The sequence below is a fragment of the Armigeres subalbatus genome, chromosome 3 (assembly GCF_024139115.2).
Source record: "Armigeres subalbatus isolate Guangzhou_Male chromosome 3, GZ_Asu_2, whole genome shotgun sequence".
Lineage (NCBI taxonomy): Eukaryota > Metazoa > Arthropoda > Insecta > Diptera > Culicidae > Armigeres > Armigeres subalbatus.
Genome location: NC_085141.1, coordinates 199,139,196 through 199,164,628, shown reverse-complemented (window position 1 = coordinate 199,164,628; position 25,433 = coordinate 199,139,196). Strand labels below are relative to the sequence as shown.

General features: G+C 36.3%; 1 protein-coding gene across 1 annotated transcript in view; it reads right to left on the bottom strand.

The window, feature by feature from the left end:
- The window catches only part of LOC134225526 (pyruvate dehydrogenase E1 component subunit alpha, mitochondrial-like), a 155,647-nt gene extending 130,473 nt beyond the window's left edge, over positions 1–25,174 (bottom strand). Inside the window, exons 1-2 of the mRNA XM_062705693.1 lie at positions 25,015–25,174; positions 24,905–24,958 (exon numbers count right to left, since the gene is read on the bottom strand). Of these exons, the coding sequence (XP_062561677.1) occupies positions 24,905–24,958; positions 25,015–25,059 (99 nt within the window). The 5' untranslated portion in view covers positions 25,060–25,174. The remainder of the gene's footprint in view (positions 1–24,904; positions 24,959–25,014) is intronic.
- Positions 25,175–25,433: the final 259 nt, after the last annotated feature.

Here is a 25,433-nt window from a genome sequence, read left to right as displayed (position 1 = left end):
TCTGCAGTCTTTTTGTATTTTTTAAAAATTGTTAAATTTCCAGAAATATCCCTTTTTACCCTTCTTACACCCTAAGAAGGGTATAAAGATCGCTTGAAAAACCGACTTTTTATCCGAGGCTCGGAGACCCAAGTCGTATATACCAATCAACTCAGCTCGACGAACTGAGCACATGTATGTATGTGTGTGTGTGTGTGCGTGTGTGCGTGTGTGCGTATGTGTGTGCGTTACAAAAATCTCACATCAAGATCTCAGCCGTCCGTGTACCGATTTGCACGATTTTAACACTAATCGAAAGCTATGACTTTGTCATTGTACGAGTTCAATTTTTTTTGCAATCGGACATTTGGTTCCAGAGATATGTGAGAAATACGAACATGAAATGCATTTTCAGAAAACTAACAAAATAATGTCACATGAATATCTCAGCCGTCTGTAAACCAATTTGCATGATTTTATCTTTAAACGAAAGCTATGACTTTGCCATTGAACCCAATGTATTTTGTTTTTGCAATTAGACATTGGGTTCCGGAGATATCTTTGAAATACGAACATAAAACATTAGACGTATCAACTTCACACATTGGTAAAATATGTCCCATCAAGATCTCAGTCGTCCTTCGACCGATTTGTGCGATTTTATCTTTAAACGAAAGCTATGTTTTTGTCATTGGACCCATTCATTTTTTTCTGCAATTGGAAATTCGGTTTCAGAGATATCTGTGAAATACGAATATGAGACATATTTTCAGACTACTAATGAAGAATTGTCACACCAATATCTCAGCCGTCTATGACCCGATTTGAACTCTTTTGGGCTTAAACAGAAGCTGTAATATTGCCATTTAGGGTGGAAAATAAAATCTGCAGTCTTTTGTATTTTTGAAATTGTTAAATTTCCAGAAATATCCCTTTTTACCCTTCTTACACCCTAAGAAGGGTATAAAGATCGCTTGAAAAACCGACTTTTTATCCGAGGCTCGGAGACCCAAATCGTATATACCAATCAACTCAGCTCGACGAACTGAGCAAATGTATGTATGTGTGTGTGTGTGTGCGTGTGTGCGTGTGTGCGTATGTGTGTGCGTTACAAAAATCTCACATCAAGATCTCAGCCATCCGTGGACCGATTTGCACGATTTTAACACTAAACGAAAGCTATGACTTTGTCATTGTACGAGTTCAATTTTTTTTGCGATCGGACATTTGGTTCCAGAGATATGTGAGAAATACGAACATGAAGTGCATTTTCAGAAAACTAACAAAATAATGTCACATGAATATCTCAGCCGTCTGTAAACCAATTTGCATGATTTTATCTTTAAACGAAAGCTATGACTTTGCCATTGAACCCATTGTATTTTGTTTTTGCAATTAGACATTGGGTTCCGGAGATATCTCTGGAATACGAACATAAAGCATTGGACGTATCAACTTCACACATTGGTAAAATATGTCCCATCAAGATCTCAGTCGTCCTTGGACCGATTTGTGCGATTTTATCTTTAAACGAAAGCTATGTTTTTGTCATTGGACTCATTAATTTTTTTCTGCAATCGGAAATTCGGTTTCAGAGATATCTGTGAAATACGAATATGAGACATATTTTCAGACTACTAATGAAAAATTGTCACACCAATATCTCAGCCGTCTATGACCCGATTTGAACTCTTTTGGGCTTAGACAGAAGCTGTAATATTGCCATTTAAGGCAGCAAATCAAATCTGCAGCCTTTTTGTATTTTTTGAAATTGTTAAATTTTCAGAAATATCCCTTTTACCCTTCTTACACCCTAAGAAGGGTATAAAGATCGCTTGAAAACCTGACTTTTTGTCCGAGGCTCGGAGACCCAAGTCGTATATACCAATCAACTCAGCTCGACGAACCGAGCACATGTATGTATGTGTGTGTGTGTGTGTGCGTGTGTGCGTGTGTGCATGTGTGTGTGCGTTACAAAATCTCACATCAAGATCTCAGCCGTCCGTGGACCGATTTGCACGATTTTAACACTAAACGAAAGCTATGACTTTGTCATTGTACGAGTTCAATTTTTTTTGCAATCGGACATTTGGTTCCAGAGATATGTGAGAAATACGAACATGAAGTGTATTTTCAGAAAACTAACAAAATACTGTCACATGAATATCTCAGCCGTCTGTAAACCAATTTGCATGATTTTATCTTTAAACGAAAGCTATGACTTTGCCATTGAACCCATTGTATTTTGTTTTTGCAATTAGACATTGGGTTCCGGAGATATCTTTTAAATACGAACGTAAAGCATTAGACGCATCAACTTCACACATTGGTAAAATATGTCCCATCAAGATCTCAGTCGTCCTTGGACCGATTTGTGCCATTTTATCTTTAAACGAAAGCTATGTTTTTGTCATTGGACCCATTCATTTTTTTCTGCAATCGGAAATTCGGTTTCAGAGATATCTGTGAAATACAAATATGAGACATATTTTCAGACTACTAATGAAGAATTGTCACACCAATATCTCAGCCGTCTATGACTCGATTTGAACTCTTTTGGGCTTAAACAGAAGCTGTAATATTGCCATTTAAGGCGGCAAATCAAATCTGCAGCCTTTTTGTATTTTTTTAAAATTGTTAAATTTCCAGAAATATCCTTTTTACCCTTCTTACACCCTAAGAAGGGTATAAAGATCGCTTGAAAAACCGACTTTTTATCCGAGGCTCGGAGACCCAAGTCGTATATACCAATCAACTCAGCTCGACGAACTGAGCACATGTATGTATGTGTGTGTGTGTGTGTGTGCGTGTGTGCGTGTGTGCGTATGTGTGTGCGTTACAAAAATCTCACATCAAGATCTCAGACGTCCGTGGACCGATTTGCACGATTTTAACACTAAACGAAAGCTATGACTTTGTCATTGTACGAGTTCAATTTTTTTTGCAATCGGACATTTGGTTCCAGAGATATGTGAGAAATACGAACATGAAGTGCATTTTCAGAAAACTAATAAAATAATGTCACATGAATATCTCAGCCGTCTGTAAACCAATTTGCATGATTTTATCTTTAAACGAAAGCTATGACTTTGCCATTCAACCCAATGTATTTTGTTTTCGCAATTAGACATTGGGTTCCGGAGATATCGCTGAAATACGACCATAAAGCATTAGACGTATCAACTTTACACATTGGTAAAATATGTCCCATCAAGATCTCAGTCGTCCTTGGACCGATTTGTGCGATTTTATCTTCAAACGAAAGCTATGTTTTTGTCATTGGACCCATTATTTTTTTTCGGCAATCGGAAATTCGGTTTCAGAGATATCTGTGAAGTACGAATATGAGACATATTTTCAGACTACTAATGAAGAATTGTCACACCAATATCTCAGCCGTCATGACCCGATTTGAACTCTTTTGGGCTTAAACAGAAGCTGTAATATTGCCATTTAAGGCGGCAAATCAAATCTGCAGTTTTTTTGTATTTTTTAAAAAATTGTTAAATTTCCAGAAATATCCCTTTTTCATTCTGAAATCGATAAAAGCATAATAATATCAGTTATTTTATATTCAATTGAAGGTCATATGCATAGAAATTGTAATATGCACTGGGCACACACAACCATTCAAAAGTGTAAGAAGGGTTGCGTTTTTTATTTTGAAATCGATAAAAGCATGATAATATCAGTTATTTTACATTCAATTGAAGGTCATATGCATAAAAATTGTAATATGCACTGGGCACACACAACCATTCAAAAGTGTAAGAAGGGTTGCGTTCACTGTAGGTGGATTAAGTCGGGTTTTTATTTTGAAATCGATAAAAGCATGATAATATCAGTTATTTTATATACAATTGAAGGTCATATGCATAGAAATTGTAATATGCACTGGGCACACACAACCATTCAAAAGTGTAAGAAGGGTTGCGTTCACTGTAGGTGGATTAAGTCGGGTTTTTTTATTTTGAAATCGATAAAAGCATGATAATATCAGTTATTTTATATTCAATTGAAGGTCATATGCATAGAAATTGTAATATGCACTGGGCACACACAACCATTCAAAAGTGTAAGAAGGGTTGCGTTCACTGTAGGTGGATTAAGTCCGGTTTTACCCTTCTTACACCCTAAGAAGGGTATAAAGATCGCTTGAAAAACCGACTTTTTATCCGAGGCCCGGAGACCCAAGTCGTATATACCAATCAACTCAGCTCGACGAACTGAGCACATGTATGTATGTGTGTGTGCGTGTGTGCGTGTGTGCGTATGTGTGTGTGTTACAAAAATCTCACATCAAGATCTCAGCCGTCCGTGGACCGATTTGCACGATTTTAACACTAAACGAAAGCTATGACTTTGTCATTGTACGAGTTCATTTTTTTTGCAATCGGACATTTGGTTCCAGAGATATGTGAGAAATACGAACATGAAGTGCATTTTCAGAAAACTAACAAAATAATGTCACATGAATATCTCAGCCGTCTGTAAACCAATTTGCATGATTTTATCTTTAAACGAAAGCTATGACTTTGCCATTGAACCCATTGTATTTTGTTTTTGCAATTAGACATTGGGTTCCGGAGATATCTCTGAAATACGAACATAAAGCATTAGACGTATCAACTTCACACATTGGTAAAATATGTCCCATCAAGATCTCAGTCGTCCTTGGACCGATTTATGCGATTTTATCTTTAAACGAAAGCTATGTTTTTGTCATTGGACCCATTCATTTTTTTCTGCAATTGGAAATTCGGTTTCAGAGATATCTGTGAAATACGAATATGAGACATATTTTCAGACTACTAATGAAGAATTGTCACACCAATATCTCAGCCGTCTATGACCCGATTTGAACTCTTTTGGGCTTAAACAGAAGCTGTAATATTGCCATTTAAGGCGGCAAATCAAATCTGCAGTCTTTTGTATTTTTTAAAATTGTTTAATTTCCGGAAATATCCTTTTACCCTTCTTACACCCTAAGAAGGGTATAAAGATCGCTTGGAAAACCGACTTTTTATCCGAGGCTCGGAGACCCAAGTCGTATATACCAATCAACTCAGCTCGACGAACTGAGCACATGTATGTATGTGTGTGTGTGTGTGCGTGTGTGCGTGTGTGCGTATGTGTGTGCGTTACAAAATCTCACATCAAGATCTCAGCCGTCCGTGGACCGATTTGCACGATTTTAACACTAAACGAAAGCTATGACTTTGTCATTGTACGAGTTCAATTTTTTTGCAATCGGACATTTGGTTCCAGAGATATGTGAGAAATACGAACATGAAGTGCATTTTCAGAAAACTAACAAAATAATGTCACATGAATATCTCAGCCGTCTGTAAACCAATTTGCATGATTTTATCTTTAAACGAAAGCTATGACTTTGCCATTGAACCCATTGTATTTTGTTTTTGCAATTAGACATTGGGTTCCGGAGATATCTCTGAAATACGAACATAAAGCATTAGACGTATCAACTTCACACATTGGTAAAATATGTCCCATCAAGATCTCAGTCGTCCTTGGACCGATTTATGCGATTTTATCTTTAAACGAAAGCTATGTTTTGTCATTGGACCCATTCATTTTTTTCTGCAATTGGAAATTCGGTTTCAGAGATATCTGTGAAATACGAATATGAGACATATTTTCAGACTACTAATGAAGAATTGTCACACCAATATCTCAGCCGTCTATGACCCGATTTGAACTCTTTTGGGCTTAAACAGAAGCTGTAATATTGCCATTTAAGGCGGCAAATCAAATCTGCAGTCTTTTTGTATTTTTTAAAAATTGTTTAATTTCCGGAAATATCCCTTTTTACCCTTCTTACACCCTAAGAAGGGTATAAAGATCGCTTGAAAAACCGACTTTTTATCCGAGGCCCGGAGACCCAAGTCGTATATACCAATCAACTCAGCTCGACGAACTGAGCACATGTATGTATGTGTGTGTGTGTGTGCGTGTGTGCGTGTGTGCGTATGTGTGTGCGTTACAAAAATCTCACATCAAGATCTCAGCCGTCCGTGGACCGATTTTAACACTAAACGAAAGCTATGACTTTGTCATTGTACGAGTTCAATTTTTTTTGCAATCGGACATTTGGTTCCAGAGATATGTGAGAAATACGAACATGAAGTGCATTTTCAGAAAACTAACATAATAATGTCACATGAATATCTCAGCCGTCTGTAAACCAATTTGCATGATTTTATCTTTAAACGAAAGCTATGACTTTGCCATTGAACCCATTGTATTTTGTTTTTGCAATTAGACATTGGGTTCCGGAGATATCTCTGAAATACGAACATAAAGCATTAGACGTATCAACTTCACACATTGGTAAAATATGTCCCAACAAGATCTCAATCGTCCTTGGACCGATTTGTGCGATTTTATCTTTAAACGAAAGCTATGTTTTTGTCATTGGACTCATTATTTTTTTCCTGCAATCGGAAATTCGGTTTCAGAGATATCTGTGAAATACGAATATGAGACATATTTTCAGACTACTAATGAAAAATTGTCACACCAATATCTCAGCCGTCTATGACCCGATTTGAACTCTTTCGGGCTTAAACAGAAGCTGTAATATTGCCATTTGAAGCGGCAAATCAAATCTGCAGCCTTTTGTATTTTTAAAATTGTTAAATTTTCAGAAATATCCCTTGTTACCCTTCTTACACCCTAAGAAGGGTATAAAGATCGCTTGAAAAACCTACTTTTTATCCGAGACTCGGCGACCCAAGTCGTATATACCAAGCAACTCAGCTCGACGAACTGAGCACTTGTATGTATGTGTGTGTGTGTGTGTGTGGGTGTGTGCGTGTGTGCGTATGTGTGTGCGTTACAAAACTCTCACATCAAGATCTCAGCCGTCCGTGGACCGATTTGCACGATTTTAACCCTAACCGAAAGCTATGACTTTGTCATTGTACGAGTTCAATTTTTTGCAATCGGACATTTGGTTCCAGAGATAAGTGAGAAATACGAACATGAAGTGCATTTTCAGAAAACTAACAAAATAATGTCACATGAATATCTCAGCCGTCTGTAAACCAATTTGCATGATTTTATCTTTAAACGAAAGCTATGACTTTGCCATTGAACCCATTGTATTTTGTTTTGCAATTAGACATTGGGTTCCGGAGATATCTCTGAAATACGAACATAAAGCATTAGACGTATCAACTTCACACATTGGTAAAATATGTCCCATCAAGATCTCAGTCGTCCTTGGACCGATTTATGCGATTTTATCTTTAAACGAAAGCTATGTTTTGTCATTGGACCCATTCATTTTTTCTGCAATTGGAAATTCGGTTTCAGAGATATCTGTGAAATACGAATATGAGACATATTTTCAGACTACTAATGAAGAATTGTCACACCAATATCTCAGCCGTCTATGACCCGATTTGAACTCTTTTGGGCTTAAACAGAAGCTGTAATATTGCCATTTAAGGCGGCAAATCAAATCTGCAGTCTTTTGTATTTTTTAAAATTGTTTAATTTCCGGAAATATCCCTTTTACCCTTCTTACACCCTAAGAAGGGTATAAAGATCGCTTGAAAAACCGACTTTTATCCGAGGCTCGGAGACCCAAGTCGTATATACCAATCAACTCAGCTCGACGAACTGAGCACATGTATGTATGTGTGTGTGTGTGTGCGTGTGTGCGTGTGTGCGTATGTGTGTGCGTTACAAAAATCTCACATCAAGATCTCAGCCGTCCGTGGACCGATTTGCACGATTTTAACACTAAACGAAAGCTATGACTTTGTCATTGTACGAGTTCATTTTTTTTGCAATCGGGCATTTGGTTCCAGAGATATGTGAGAAATACGAACATGAAGTGCATTTTCAGAAAACAAACAAAAATAATGTCACATGAATATCTCAGCCGTCTGTAAACCAATTTGCATGATTTTATCTTGAAACGAAAGCTATGACTTTGCCATTGAACCCATTGTATTTTGTTTTTGCAATTAGACATTGGGTTCCGGAGATTTCTCTGAAATACGAACAGAAAGCATTATACGTATCAACTTCACACATTGGTAAAATATGTCCCATCAAGATCTCAGTCGTCCTTGGACCGATTGATGCGATGTGATCTATAAACGAAAGGTATGTTTTGTCATTGGACCCATTCCTTTTTTTCTGCCATTGGAAATTCGGTTTCAGAGATATCTGTGAAATACGCATATGAGACATATTTTCAGACTACTAATGAAGAATTGTCACACCAATATCTCAGCCGTCTATGACACGATTTGCACTCTTTTGGGCTTAAACAGAAGCTGTAATATTGCCATTTAAGGCGGCAAATCAAATCTGCAGTCTTTTGTATTTTTAAAATTGTTTAATTTCCGGAAATATCCTTTTACCCTTCTTACACCCTAAGAAGGGTATAAAGATCGCTTGAAAAACCGACTTTTTATCCGAGGCCCGGAGACCCAAGTCGTATATACCAATCAACTCAGCTCGACGAACTGAGCACATGTATGTATGTGTGTGTGTGTGTGCGTGTGTGCGTGTGTGCGTATGTGTGTGCGTTACAAAAATCTCACATCAAGATCTCAGCCGTCCGTGGACCGATTTTAACACTAAACGAAAGCTATGACTTTGTCATTGTACGAGTTCAATTTTTTTTGCAATCGGACATTTGGTTCCAGAGATATGTGAGAAATACGAACATGAAGTGCATTTTCAGAAAACTAACATAATAATGTCACATGAATATCTCAGCCGTCTGTAAACCAATTTGCATGATTTTATCTTTAAACGAAAGCTATGACTTTGCCATTGAACCCATTGTATTTTGTTTTGCAATTAGACATTGGGTTCCGGAGATATCTCTGAAATACGAACATAAAGCATTAGACGTATCAACTTCACACATTGGTAAAATATGTCCCAACAAGATCTCAATCGTCCTTGGACCGATTTGTGCGATTTTATCTTTAAACGAAAGCTATGTTTTGTCATTGGACTCATTATTTTTTTCTGCAATCGGAAATTCGGTTTCAGAGATATCTGTGAAATACGAATATGAGACATATTTTCAGACTACTAATGAAAATTGTCACACCAATATCTCAGCCGTCTATGACCCGATTTGAACTCTTTCGGGCTTAAACAGAAGCTGTAATATTGCCATTTAAGGCGGCAAATCAAATCTGCAGCCTTTTGTATTTTTTAAAATTGTTAAATTTTCAGAAATATCCCTTTTACCCTTCTTACACCCTAAGAAGGGTATAAAGATCGCTTGAAAAACCGACTTTTATCCGAGGCTCGGAGACCCAAGTCGTATATACCAATCAACTCAGCTCGACGAACTGAGCACATGTATGTATGTGTGTGTGTGTGCGTGTGTGCGTGTGTGCGTGTGTGCGTATGTGTGTGCGTTACAAAAATCTCACATCAAGATCTCAGCCGTCCGTGGACCGATTTGCACGATTTTAACACTAAACGAAAGCTATGACTTTGTCATTGTACGAGTTCAATTTTTTTGCAATCGGACATTTGGTTCCAGAGATATGTGAGAAATACGAACATGAAGTGCATTTTCAGAAAACTAACAAAATAATGTCACATGAATATCTCAGCCGTCTGTAAACCAATTTGCATGATTTTATCTTTAAACGAAAGCTATGACTTTGCCATTGAACCCATTGTATTTTGTTTTTGCAATTAGACATTGGGTTCCGGAGATATCTCTGAAATACGAACATAAAGCATTAGACGTATCAACTTCACACATTGGTAAAATATGTCCCATCAAGATCTCAGTCGTCCTTGGACCGATTTATGCGATTTTATCTTTAAACGAAAGCTATGTTTTTGTCATTGGACCCATTCATTTTTTTTTCTGCAATTGGAAATTCGGTTTCAGAGATATCTGTGAAATACGAATATGAGACATATTTTCAGACTACTAATGAAGAATTGTCACACCAATATCTCAGCCGTCTATGACCCGATTTGAACTCTTTTGGGCTTAAACAGAAGCTGTAATATTGCCATTTAAGGCGGCAAATCAAATCTGCAGTCTTTTTGTATTTTTTAAAAATTGTTTAATTTCCGGAAATATCCCTTTTTTTATTTTGAAATCGTTAAAAGCATGATAATATCAGTTATTTTACATTCAATTGAAGGTCATATGCATAGAAATTGTAATATGCACTGGGCACACACAACCATTCAAAAGTGTAAGAAGGGTTGCGTTCACTGTAGGTGGATTAAGTCGGGTTTTTTATTTTGAAATCGATAAAAGCATGATAATATCAGTTATTTTACATTCAATTGAAGGTCATATGCATAAAAATTGTAATATGCACTGGGCACACACAACCATTCAAAAGTGTAAGAAGGGTTGCGTTCACTGTAGGTGGATTAAGTCGGGTTTTTATTTTGAAATCGATAAAAGCATGATAATATCAGTTATTTTATATACAATTGAAGGTCATATGCATAGAAATTGTAATATGCACTGGGCACACACAACCATTCAAAAGTGTAAGAAGGGTTGCGTTCACTGTAGGTGGATTAAGTCGGGTTTTTTATTTTGAAATCGATAAAAGCATGATAATATCAGTTATTTTATATTCAATTGAAGGTCATATGCATAGAAATTGTAATATGCACTGGGCACACACAACCATTCAAAAGTGTAAGAAGGGTTGCGTTCACTGTAGGTGGATTAAGTCGGGTTTTTGAACTACGGATCACCCAGTAATTTCCAGCAAAATCTTATATTAGGTGCCGTACACTAATTACGTAAGCATTTTTTTCTGAGTTTTTCAACCCCTCCTCCGCCCATGTAAGATTTTCCCATACAAATAATTTTTTATGTATATGGAGCGTAAGAAAATGGCGTAATTAGTAATAAGTGTACGATCCCTACAGAGAGTTCAGCATAAACGAAAAAGTCAAATAAATATGACCATAACTGAGTTAGTCAGTAAATGAGGTTTTGTTTTTTGGAAGCCTATTTTACTGACTGGACAGTATATTTAATCAATGTTCATTTGCATAAAATAAAAGAATGGAATAATGAAGACTTTGGCAGTTTTTGATTGGCAGTTTTGATCTTTTACGATATGTAGCATACTATGAAAGATGTTTAGTACGATAATTCAGGAAACAATACTCCATGATAAATTCTTTAAAAAAAATTTAAAGCCAGAGGGCATCGATACATTTCAACTTGTTTTACACAGCTGTGCGATCTGTGGCTGAGTTTTGCAAAATACAAAAAAGTTCACTTTTGGAAACGCATGTACGCATGTGTGCATGTAGCATGACGGAAACAATTTACAATAAGCAACAAAACAAGAGCGAGAAGTTCTACAACCGCGTTTAATATTTTTTAAAGGCTGGTCGGCAAATTTTCGTTTTTTTTTCGGTGGCACTGTATAAATTTCTACCGGCTTTTTGTGCTGTTCTGCATTTTATGCATTTAATGAAAAGTACCGAATAAGTACCTAAACACCAAAATAATCAACATATTTTTTTTTACCGAGGCTCGGAAATTCATTACTGACAAAAAAGACGCTATGAAAATCTCTTATCCTCTTGATCGTAATAACCCATTTTAAGCAATAATAGGTCCAAACCTGCCAGAACCATTATTTTTCCATAAAAAATATGAAAAAATATTTGAAAAGCAAGAGAAAAAAAATCTGCTAGAACATACATAAAAACAATTCTCGGATAATTCAAGTAAACAAATCGAAAGGGAGGGACAAAAGTTAAGAATAATTTGTGTATCGTCCTAAATAAGTCAATGAACTTGCTGCTTCAAGTGAATGAATTAAATTATATTTTTCATATTTTTTGTTTAGAAATTAAGGTCACAGATTTTACGTTTCTAACGTTTTTACTGATTTTGAAGGTTGCAATATAATGATCCTCTCTTTAATACAGGGCGCAGACTGGTGTCAATTACCGAGGAATAACCCTACTTAATTCGGCGTACAACATTATGTCCAGCATTAACAGATTGAGTCCGCTTGAAAAGTTTATCGTCCGCAAATACTAGACAGGGTTTCATGCATGGGGGCCGAACAACGTCTGGAAACGACGTCTTGAAATAGAAGTATATTAAGGCCTTGCAGGATATTTTTTCCAATAACATGCTCGTATATTAAGGCTCTATAAACCGTAATCAATCCGGTAATGACGATGATTTTATTCGAATCCGCACTAATACTAATAAAGTTTTGAACTAAATTCAACATTTTGGGGCTTTTTACGGACTTACCCTCCATCATAATATATTCATGGCATTTCCATATTAATTTTCCACTTACCAAAACTAGCAATTACTGAGGAACTGCTGGAAAAACGCTGAAAACTGCGTTTTTCCTAGGCCAATATTCTTATGTTCATCGAACGCATACTAACGTTCGAACGTTCGAATCAAACACATACACACTCACTTGATTTTCACTTGATTGTTTTCCCATTGTTTCCTTGATTTTATCACTCCTAAAACATATTCACTAACTGAGGTTCACATTTTTCTTCAACCTTGACTACCAATTAATTCACTTCACGCCCAAAAACTGTCGAAAACTGCTTTCCAAAAATCGAAGTGAGAGACAAATTTGACGACCGTATTGTGAATGCAATAAAATGCGGAAGACTCAAATTCACTAGCGCAATAAGTGAAATGGTGAGTTCAAAATCTACGCGATGCAACTTCATTCAATCCGAACAATACAACGTATACGCCAGCCAACACGCAAACAAAGGTGTGCATACAAAAGAAAATAATCATCTCTTCTCCGTTGCCAGATTTGTTTATTGGAAAAGGCATTGCTGTTTGTCGGATTGAACAAATATACCAGAAATAAATATTTAAACATGTTATGTAAGCTTCTGTTACATTCCAAGTGGTGTATAAACAATTTTAGACTGATAAATACCTATATATATTTGATACACCGTGAACATGTGTTATGATATAGAATAAACGTTTCGTCAAGTCTGGCAACATTATGCATCAGCTGGCATATTTTTAACACCCCATTTCCACCCACCCCAGTTGTAAACAAAATTTATCTATCGCTGCTGCACTTTTCCGTACCAATTGCCTCACTATTACAAACAAGCGATACAGTCATTAATTTTCAAAACATTGTGATGGAGTCTTGAGCCTTAATGGAATTCGTAATTTCGGCATCATTTGCGTCCTTTTTGCTTTTTCATTCTGTTAGCTAAACAAAATTCCAAATCCCAATTAGCATCGCACCATGTTCGCACTTAAATTGAAAGCTACTCAGCTTTTGCTTTCAAATTTTAAAGACATTGCTTCATCCCACGTCAATATTTTGAAGATTTTAAATAGTATCTAACTGTCGAAGTTCTCGAAACTACAGGAAATTTCGCTGGTAAGAAATAAAATGGGAATAAAGTACACATAATGCTAAATAATGAGTTGAGGGGCTTTAAGGCTCCCTCAGACCTAAGCGATTTCATCGCCGCGAGGGCGACAACTAGTTGCTGCAATTCTATTGTTGGGTCGCTGCAGGCATGTTTCACTTACGCTTCCATACCAACGGCGACAGAATCGCAGTCGCCAAGCGATAGAATCGCGTCGCAATTGTCTAGTCGCGTATGTTGGGTTGGGGGTAACTTTTAATCTATAGTGCACATAATTAGGCAAGCGCGCTCGACGTCCCACGTGTAGTCATGCAAAAAAAAACCCAGATTAATCCACCTAGCAGTGATGATGCCTTTCTCGTGCATTATAAAATATATTGAAAAAATCACATTAGAAAGGTCAAAAAAGCTCTTTGGGGGAATAGATCACATTTTTTCGATCACTTTTAATATTTTTGCCTTGCCACCATTCAAAAAAAAAATTGTTCTTTGAATTTTCTAGGGGGACCTTTGGGGAAAAACAATGTTTTTTCAATAATTCCGAAAAGCAATGATCGGGCCCATTTCCAATAGCAAACAATTCCCCGTCGAATGCAACTTGTTGCGAGTAAATCGGATAATTCTAAGTTCTAAAAAGTGTGCCTACAAAATTTGTACACATACACACACACATACACAAAAAAACAGACGTCACCTCAGTTTGTCGAGCTGAGTCGATCGGTATATAACACTATGGGTCTCCGGGCCTTCTATCAAGTTTTTTTTTAGCAATCATATAGCCTTTCGGTACAACTTTGTTGTACGAGAAAGGAAAAAATGCATATGTTACAAATATGCGATCGTGCGGTAGTACAATGATTAGCGATAGTAAATACAATGATTAGCGCAACGGCGCGTTTTGAAAAATACATATGGATTAAAATTCGATATGTTTCCAACTTTCCTGATTCCCACGTAGTGTTTTTTCACCAATGTAATATTAAAGTTCAATCATACTACATAGTTGTATGTCATACATTGATTTTGCATCCCTTTGTGTAATAATTGTACAAGTACATTTGTGAAAATGAAACCAACAATTCACATAAATATAAATGAAAAAAAAAGCCGCATAATATGGAAATAAGGAGGTGTATGAAAACGAACGTTATGTTCAAATCACCCATATGCCCAAACTACACCATCATTCCACCCAAACCAACCAACAAGCAGTTTGCCTTAATGACACGCCTCTTCTTTCCTTCCAAAGCATGAAACAAAATGGCAGCAAACGTAACGAGCGCACGAGAAAGCATGTACGTAGGTATGCGATTTTTATTTCCAACGACGAAACTTTTACAGCTGTGTTGAGGCGGATGAAGTCATCGGCTTCGGGTCTCTAGCGCGTGTGTGTTCGTCCATTAGTTTTCGTGTTCCACATTTGAAGCTTTGGAAAACTTTGCTTGAGAGGTTAGCATCATCAATAAAGCACGAAAGAAGCAACACAAACATTCATGCTGTCAGTTATATACACGGTGCGAAATTTATTCACCGCATGCAGAAATGCTACACCCTTAATTTGTTTTACTCAATATTGTGCGGTTACTTGCTAAGTTTTTTTAAAACTTTATTAAGTGTTATTTTAATCTCCAGATTATGTTCAACACCGTACTTGTTAAATGGACACGGTCGGTTAAAGTAGCTGTTCCTTAAATAGTTCGTTAAAGTAGTCGCTAGATTATTCGCTGTTGGTTTGAGCGAGACAGAGTATATGTCAAAAAAAAATTAACCAGCAATCTGCGGTGTATTGTTCGAAATGAACGTTTATCAGCAATGGACTTTCTGCTGTATACTATAGATCTCGCATAATTTATCAAAAGGACCTAAGTAACATTTTTTTCTTGAATTAATTTGAGTACTGCAATCAACAGAACAACATGAAAGCTATTGCGATTCTTTTCTAAAATTAGCATACTGGCTCACCAGTTACGCGCCGGGTCCCATGCGCCGAGTTGTGCGCCATGCAAAAAGTAAATAAACCAATGTCAAATAGATGTGAGCTTTCGGTAAGCTTTTCCACATTCGCTTGTAAGGTATGTAGCATATTGTCGTCCCTTTACGAAAAGATATTTTTAAGTGAAATTGTTCGAGGTTTAGTAGTTTTTTGCTTTTCTTTCGCCTGTGTTGCGTTCGGGATATTGTTTAAGTGGATATTAGTAGTGCAATTATGTTTAATTTGTGATGTAATATTCTACACTTAAATTGAGTAAAGTACCATAATATGACACAATACCTTAGCGGCGAGAATCACAATATTGATTGCAGTATTCAAATTAATTCATGAAAAAAAATGTTACTTACGTCCTTTTGAAAAGTTAAGCGAGAATTCATGAAAAAATTTTACTTAGGTCCTTTTGAAAAGTTATGAGGGAAATGTAATAAAATGCGTAAAGCCAAAATAGAACTTTTTGGAAACTTGCAATTGTTCTGATTGTTTAAGTTGACTTTTTGTAAATTTATTGGTCAATATTTAAGAAGTGCAGTTAAAAGAAAAGTGCATACTTAGTTTATTCAAATTTGATTCAGACTATCTTTTGAAAAGGGTCAAACTTGTTTTTACTGTTTTTTTCAAATGGATATAATCGAAAAACGACCCTTCCTACAAAAAAGTGTTGTATGGGTGACTATCGCAAAATCAGTCAAACTTTCTAATAAAACTTTTTGAAAAACTCAAAATTGAACCCTATACTAAAAAAATCGATTTAAAAATTAAAAGTCGATTTGCAAAAAACGCCCTTTTCGATTTGGACGAAGTTTTGTCTCAAGATAGGTGATTATGTTCCCTACCAACCGTCCATACATCGCAAGCTGGGCACTTTGAAGGAAAAAAATGTTCTAACAAAACTTTTTCTTGACGGAATTGATTTTTCAGTGTCTTTAAGGGTGGATTTAACATATGTATACATAATATATTCATATTAAGTATTCCTGTACAGTCAGGCAGAGTACAATGTTTTGGTCGTAACTGGTCGCAACTAAAGAAGCTAATAATGGAATATAATATTTTTTTGAAGATATAAACCCCTTCTTAATATTACTCTTAATTTAAAAATAACTATATTTAGTGACTAAATTAGACAATGTATCATAAAAATAGATTTGCTTGGGGTTCTATAACGATGGCTTTCATTGGTTTAATTTCAGATGAAAATACACTGAAAATAATTCCGACAAGAAAAGTTTTTGTTAGAAAAACTTTTTTCCTTAAGAGTGCCCAGCTTGCGATGTATGGACGGTTGGTAGGGAACATAATCACCTATCTTGAGACAAAATTTCATTTAAATAAAAAGGGCGTTTTTCGCAAATCGACTTTAAAATTTTTAAACTGATTTTTTCAGTGTAGGGCTCAATTTGGATTGTTTCCGATATTTTCACTAGAAAGTTTGACTGATTTTGCGATGGTCACCCATACAACACTTTTTTGTGGGATGCGTCGTTTTTCTATTATATCCATTTGAAAATATTAGCAAAAAAATTTCAGCTCTTTTCAAAGAAATTTTTGGAAATTTGGAAAAACATTTTTGTTTTCATTTCGGATCATCTGGTGATTTTTCATTTCTCATTTTTCATTTCTTACTTCTTACTTTTCACTCCTCACTTCGCACTTCTCACGTCTCACTTTTCACTTCTCACTGCTCACATCGGCCCATAGGGGAAAGAAATGGCAGAAATGACGCTTAACTTTTAAAAAGAACATATGTCACCTTTTATTCATGAATTAATTTGTGTACTGCAATCAAAAGCTATCATATTGGTCTGTTGATCGCAATATTAAAATTCATTCATGAAAATATGTTTCTTAGGTCATTTTGAAAAAATAAACGAGAATTTTCAGTGTATACATGAAATCTTAAAATAGGTACTTTTTAACTCATTAAGAGCACCTCCACGGGAGTCCCCATCTGGGTCCCTATCGCTATTTCCGGGCCCCTGGTAGGGACCCACTTTTACACCGGAGGTATCTAAACGGGAATGTAAAATAAGAACGCAACTCTAAATTAGTTGTGAGTCTCCAAATTTAGCGCCCCATACTGGGTTGCTAAATTTCCTACAGGGTCGCTATTTTGTGAAACGTCACTTTGGTATTGATAAAAAATTGCAGAAAATCTGTTTTTTTTTTCAGAACAATTTCGACGTAAATTAAAAAACAAGGAGATATTCATTTTTTTTAACTAGTGCCCCAGTTCAACTCCGCGAAGAAATGATTACAGTAATGGATCAGCTATAATGAGGAGCGATGCGCACCGGCGCCCGCTAGAGCCCGAAATATTCATGGATTTCTCGCGAAAGAAAATTCCACTGTTTTTATTTTGTTATTATAGTTATTCCAAGGGAAGGTCTTCCAGGAATGCCTCAGAAGTTTCCTTTAGTAATTGTTCAGTATGTTCTTTAAGTAGTTCCTCCAGAAAAGCTCCCGCAAGTTTATCTTTTTTGTCATTCATTTAAAGATGATTTGTTTTGGAAAATCATCTTGGATCCCTCCGGGAGTTCCCCAGTAATCCTTGTGTTCTTTTAAGAATCTTCCGAGAATAGTTTTAGGATTTCTTCCAAATTCTCTCGGGATTTTATTTATTGGAAAAGCCCTATATATTTTTTGTGGTTTCATTTGAAAACTCTCCGGATTCTTCCGGATGTTGTTACAATTTTTTTTCTCCGAGACATCCTTCAGAGAAAAAAAACTGTGGAAGCATTCCTGCTGGAATTTGTCAAGAGATTCTTGTGGGAAAACTGGTGGCAATTTCATGAGGAATTTCTTCGACTGCAAGTATAAATCCCCGGAAGAAATTCCAGAAGGATTAACGGTGAATAATTTACTACGACGGGTCTTCAGCTAGCCTTGGGATCAAAAGCGTAGAATTGCCCTCCGGAGATGGCGAGTTCTATTCCCGATTCGGTCAAGGATACTTTCGAGTATACCTATGGGCTCCTTGGAAATAGTTGTCAGTTGTCACACAAAATACATACGCATGCAATGGGGGCACAGAAAAGCTTTAAATTAATAACTGATAAAATGCTAATAGAATACTAATTTTAGCAGCTAGCCAAGTTCTAGTTGAAATGTAGAGCCATTGAAGAAGATGTTGACTACTTTTAGCAACGCCCGGTGAGAACTCAATATGTTTACGAAGTCGCTATACCTAAAACAAAAACCACCGGTGGGAAGATGGGGCGCTATCCTAAAATAGCACTCGGGAGGGAGCGCTATAATGAGAATAGCGATGAGGACTCCCGTGGAGGTGCTCTAATGGGTTTCTATGTTTCTTTGTGAAGTTTTTTTCTTCCGTGTAAAGGCCAGTATCGACTTAAAAACAAGACAAAATTTTCAAAACGACTTATCTGCTTTTGTAAACAAAGATTCAAACGACGATTTGACGAATCTGATAGCTTTCCCACGCAAACCAACACCATCAATAGGTAGGTGAAGGACTCCGCTACCTATTGATGGTGTTGGTTTGCGTGGGAGAGCTATCAGATTCGTCAAATCGTCGTTTGAATCTTTGTTTACAAAAGCAGATAAGTCGTTTTGAAAATTTTGTCTTGAAAAGTAGAGAGGTTACGGAATTTTGTTCAATATTACCAAGAGGAATTTTGACAACTGATTTGCATGGAGCAAATTGTCACTTTTACTTACGGAATAATCGAGTAGAATATAGGCCTTTTCACGAGACGTTTGAAAACAGCTGATTTTACCGTCAATTGACAGTTCTTATATGAAAGTGACAGCGTCGGATTTGAACGGTTTGCTCAGCGGTTGTAAACAAGTGCAGTCCCGGCAGTGTCACATGAAAAGGCCTATTTTTCCGAAAGTAAAGTGACAGCTCCCATTACTTTGCGTGGGAACCTTACAAATGCCAATTTTGTTTTTTGTTCTTTTCATGTGGATACTGCTGTAAGAATTTTGTTTCGATTCTTTACTTTTCCGATTCAGTGAACGGAATTTAACATGTGATTGAGATAGAAAAAGAAATTTCTTTTGAACACGATACCAACCTTAAGCTGTGTATTCTATGCTGTCAGTGTGCCGGTTTCGAATAAATTGTGTCTTGGGAGAACATAACCTACACGCTAACCTGGATCTACCCAAAATGATGTCAAAGTGACCCAGATTCGGCAAAACCGTGGTTACTCTAATATGGGTAAGGGTACCTTGACTCAAATCTGGGTAACCGTACAAGCGAAAAAATCTGGGTAACCGGTACCCAGCTCTTTTCGCTCCCGAAAATTATTATTGTGTAAAAAATATTAAATAAAACAAATTCCCCAACGCATATCATTTGCCGGATGTGCCGACAATGCTCCGCCATGATAAATTCAACACTTCTTACCTGTTTCTTGCATGCGGCTTAGACGCCGGTCGACGCCATGTTGATACATCTGAAAATGTTTATGTCCCCAGTTACCCAGATTTCGGGTTCGTCTGACTCAGATCCATTTTGTTGACATACCCAGATTTTGACAACTGCTAATATCAGAAAAATCCGAGTACAAACGACCCAGCGACTGAGTTATTTCAGGTTAGCGTGTACACTGAAAACCAAAACTACCCAAAAGTGGGTTGTTTGCACTCAAAACCGTAGTTCGGGCCAATAACCCAAATTTGAGTAAAATGACTTTTCTGGCACTAGGTAGTTTTCCTTTAATCCCATGTAAACAATTTACCCAAAGCTGAGTTTAATTTATCCAAAGCGGACCTTAATCAACCCAAAATAGAGAATATTGAATTTACTCAAATTTGGGTTATTGGGCTGAGCAACCTTGGTGAGGTGTTTGCATCTTGCTCTAGTTTTGATAGCAATCATGGGAAAGAAAGGGAAAACTACCCAAATTTGGGTAAATTTTTTCTGCGATATTCTCATCAGTGCGTATATTGAACTCAAAGTTTGGGTTGATTTATCTGTCCGTGTAGAAAATCGATAGCTTATTTGTTACGAAATAATGATGTCTCATAACTCTTTGAATATTTACTATTTTTTGAGAAGTGCCATCATTATGAAACTCAATAGTGAACAAGAAGAAAACATTCCCCATCGAATGCAGCTTGTTGTAGCAAAATCGATTCAGGTTTAGTACTAGAAAAATTGGCTAATGTTTCAATGTGCACACACATACGCACACACACACACACGGACACACACACGGACAGACAGACATTTGCTCAGTTTGTCGAGCTGAATCGAATGGTATATAATTCTATGGGTCTACAAGCGCTCTATAAAAAGTACGTTTTGGGAGTGAAATGAAAGCCTTTCTGGTACAACTTTGTTGTACGAGAAAGGCAAAACAGAAAGACACTCACGCTCTAGGGGCAAATGTTTGTCATGATTCGTTCATACACTGACAAAAATCCAATCATATTCATTATGTGTGGCACACATAAATTTTGACTATGGCATTTCCCACATAACGGCTATGTGAATTCGCATAGCCTATATGTGGAAACACACATAACCGTTATTAACTAATAACCTTTATGTGGATTATCCTATAGCGTGTGATTATTAACGCACACATAAAATTTATTTGTAAATTACCTTAGATTTTTGCCAATAAAAATGTGTGGATTTTTATTAGTGTAGATAGAACGGCTAGAGTAACTCACTTCTCAGAGCAAGACTCAATCTTGCAATATTTTGTTATGTGCGAGTGTCCAAGTTAGAAACACTCAATCTTGAAAGATGGGAACTCAATGTTGTTCGTAAACTGTACAGATCGCGATCTGTACAATTTAGGATGAACGTCGAATCGGATCATGTTCGTCCTATTTCCATCGCTGGACGCTTGTTTTGGTTTGCTTTTTTGTTACATAGGTCGCTCTTAGTTCCCATATGTTAAAGCGACGAATGTAACAGTGAGACTTCAAAAATAGAAATTTATACATACGTCGATTCGTAAAAAGATCGAATTAAAGAATTTTAAGATCTAAAATCAGTAACATCGATGTGATGTGTGATTATTATGTTGTATTTAAAACCTCGTTTTGTTTACTTTTGTTACATACGTCCTTATGAAAAATTATGCTTGGGTTGAACGTGAACGCCCTTTAAATAAGCCATGCTGTGCGTCTGTAATTAGGTTTTTTACTTGTTTGAATAATTTTTCATTTACTATGGCCTCAAAAAGTTTTGGAATACAAGAGATATTGTCTGTTTCCTTGGTAACAAAACGCGCCGACCATTTTTTAGGCACTATCAAAATCGTCGCCAACATCTTTATTCTAAAATTATGTTAGTTTTATTAGAAAATAATGTCAATCTGCATTAAAAATAGGGCTCAATTTTGGGAAATAATGTGATTATTGAGTATATAAAATTTTGTTCACAGTTGATTTGACAGATCTTAGGGCCATTTCTGCTGGCGACGATTTTGGCGTCAATTTGTTTTGCGACGATTTCAAATCGTCGCGGCCGATAAGGTGGGAAATTGATAATAATAGCTATTTAATAAAAAAAATTGAAAATAAGTATGAAAAATTAGTTTTTCCATATATTTGGGGATTTTCCTGATTCTAGTGACATATTGGCTTCTACATTAACCAAAATAATGGAGTGGTTAGTTCCACTGCTAGTGTTTTCATAAATATAGGAGGGATTCCATCAGGACCAGGACCTTCCGAAGCATCTAAACTTCGTAGGGCCTGCAAAATGTCCTGGACATGAAGTTGATTCACTCCAATCATTTGAAAAGTCTGGGAAAAATGCAAAATAGTCGCGGTCACGATCATTTTCGGAAAATGTAAAATAGATTTCCTGGAAAAAAACCTGCAATAAGATTACAGTTCTTTTCCGAGCTATCCCCAGCATTTTCGTCAAGATGCATAAATTGATGGAAAGTTACTAGATTTCTGTTTAGTTTTTACGTAATTGATGAAGTTCTTTAGACAGGACTTTATTTCGCTTGAATTTTAATCTTCAAAATGTTGGAATATCAGGTAGTGTGAGACGCTTCGCTGTAGATCGAAGATGGATAGGAAGCGGGCGCCAGTTGGTTGTAGTTGCTCTTGGGTAGATTAAGGAATATTGTTATGGATGTATTGTATATACCTATTGTTGAATAAAGAGAACTGCAGCTGCTGGCAGAAGTATCAGTCAGTAGCCTGCCGTGGTGTAGTGAGAGGGAACTCTAATTGTTATTCTTTGTGAGGGGGTTCCCTTCCTATGGCCAACACAAAAGCGTTTCTGATAGCGTAATTCAATTGATCGCATAAGTCCAAGTAATATACTGAATTTTCATTACTGTTATGATTTTTGTAAATTGTGTGTGCCTTTTACTTGCGATTTCTTAAATTCTTCGTTTGCTGGTTATACCAAATTGGGTCTTTACAGAGCCGTAGAGTGGAATTCCGGCGCCCTGGGCGCCTCTTTTCTACTAAGGAAAAAAATATTTTACATTTGGATAACAATTTGAATTTCAGGAAAAATAGATTGCAGGAAATCCTCCTAAGAATGTTGGATTTTCTTTTGACTATTCGCAAAATATTCTGGGTCCTCAGCAGAGCCATGATGAGTGATTTGAGAAGAGTGGCGGGGATCAAAATCAAAAAAATTGATCGCAATGCACTTTATAAATATTTTTTTCAATTATTGCTGAAATCCCTCTGTATGGTCAAAGCAGTATGGATTGCTAAATATCCATAACATTCCTAAAAAACTCTAAGAGTAAAATCAGCAGTGATTCAAATCGTTCGGGGCTGTCAGTTTGAATATGAATCTGAATGATGCACTTTCCCAGCAGTGGTTCAAGATTCATTTTTTATAACAGTCGAGATTCAAAAGCTTAAAACTGTTATACCGCTCAGTTCTATTTTCTGCAGATTTGAACCACGAATGAATCACGAGATTCAAATATTTTTCAATTGTTTTGGTGCATGAATGCGTCATTTTATGTACGGATCAATCCACTTTGCATTTACCGCGCCTTCCTCAGCACCAACATAATCATTTCATTTAATGGAAAAACAATCAAACATGAATAGAACACTGCTGGGTAGGCCTGTGAGTTTGTTCTATTTTGGCTCATATTCAAACTAGAATAGTATTCGAAAATTTGCAACCAAACTGAATCACTACTGATTTCACTCTAAATATTTAAATTAATTTTCGACGGATAGAAGGATAGAAAAATACGCCCTTGGCGGGCGCCAACCCGGCCAACCGGACGCTACGGCGCTGGGTCTTTATTATTGTTATGACGTCGTTTTCGTTTTAGTGGAGTTTATTGTGAGATTATGTCAGATAATAATCTGTAAAAAGTGTCAACAGATGCCTCTACATTTTCTTCATTTCTTAAAACTATTTGCTAGCTTACACTGCTTAACCTACCTAGAATATTTTCATAGTTCGCTAAATTCTATTCAAAGACATCCTCATACTCACAATCGTTGGATCTTTGTTGTTGTTGTATAGACGATTGTACGAGCCTAAAACTCCATATAAAAAAATGTAAACATTGCCCTCTTGAAACTTCACTCGCCATTTGATCACGGGTAAAATTTTTTGTCAATGACGTCGTGATGCAATGTTTCATGAATAACGAGTATTTATTCGATTGCTGTGTGGAACGCTTCATTTTTCCACAATGGATTGAGAGATTCTGCTGTCCAAATAGCAATTTTGATTCTGTTTTAACAATTAACTAGCTGATCCGGCGAACTTTGTCTCGCCAAAATTGGTAAATTTTCTGATGCAATTTTTTGCGTCCACAATTTATCTAGAAAACAAATCGGTTCTTCAGAATGATCTCTCATTGTTTTACTATTTTGTTTATTATATATAGATGATCAAAAAATTCCATGCAAATTGTACGAAAAACTATTTCATCGAAAAGATTGAGTTTTGATTTTCAAAGCATACCAATCTCATAATAACGTTTTTCCTCGTAAAGAGAAGAAAAAAACGAATATAAATTAGCACAAATTAGGCTATTCTTGTGTGATGCGCAGTCGTACAAATGCCAACTTTGTTTTTTATATATATAGAAGATGATAAAATAGATGATCGAAATTTTAAAATTCCATGCAAATTGTGCGAAAAACTATTTCATCGAAAAGATTGAGTTTTGATTTTCAAAGCATATCAATTTCATCATAAAGTTTTCCTCGTAAATAGAAGAAGAAAACGCCTATTAATTAGCAAAAATTGGGCTGTCTACCTATTCTTGTGTGATGCGCGGTCGTACAAATGCCAACTTTGTTTATATATTTATATACTATTATAGATTTGATTCAATCCTAAACTTGCAGATTTGTCAAAAATTAATTGCAAAGTTTCGTTATCCCCAACGACTGGCAGTATAGCCTTCACGTATGCTTATTATTAAACGTAAAAGACAAAAACCAAAATATTTAATCCATCGCCTCTTTCTCAGTTGAATCTTTCAATCAACACATATAAAAATATATTCAAAATTATTGATCATCCGAATTTTGACGCCTGGTTTACTTTTCTATGATTTCTTTAATGACCTTGAGAATGAAATAGACACATACCTTGATGTCGAACTTCGCCTCTGTTGCATAATTTTTTGCATTCTTCGGTAACACCTGCAATTAAGATTAAATTTATTTCGCTTTTTCGGTGAAATTGGTGCTGCCATTACATTTCGAAATAAAACAGGTGCACCTGCTACAACTGAACGAAACATTTCATAAGGCACTTTTGTATCAAATTGATACAATAAATTATAATTCAAAACCTGATGATATTCAACGAACCAGATAAGATTGACTTTAAGATGCAACTGTAGGCGAAAATAGTACTCATAGGAAGAGATGCAGCAAGAAATGTAGCTACGTATAGCACTACTTTGTGTGCTAATACTGCACACACTGTGCATCTTGTTGATCTTGGTTGTAGTGTATGGAATAGGGTATGTTAGGAACTTTCTTTCGGAATATATAATTACCAAATGGACTCGAAAGTCTGTGACTCGAAAGTCTGTGACTCGAAAGTGACTAAGTGTAACGTAAACTTAGAAACAAAATTCAATACGTTCAATACCTTTTCCAAAATGGATTT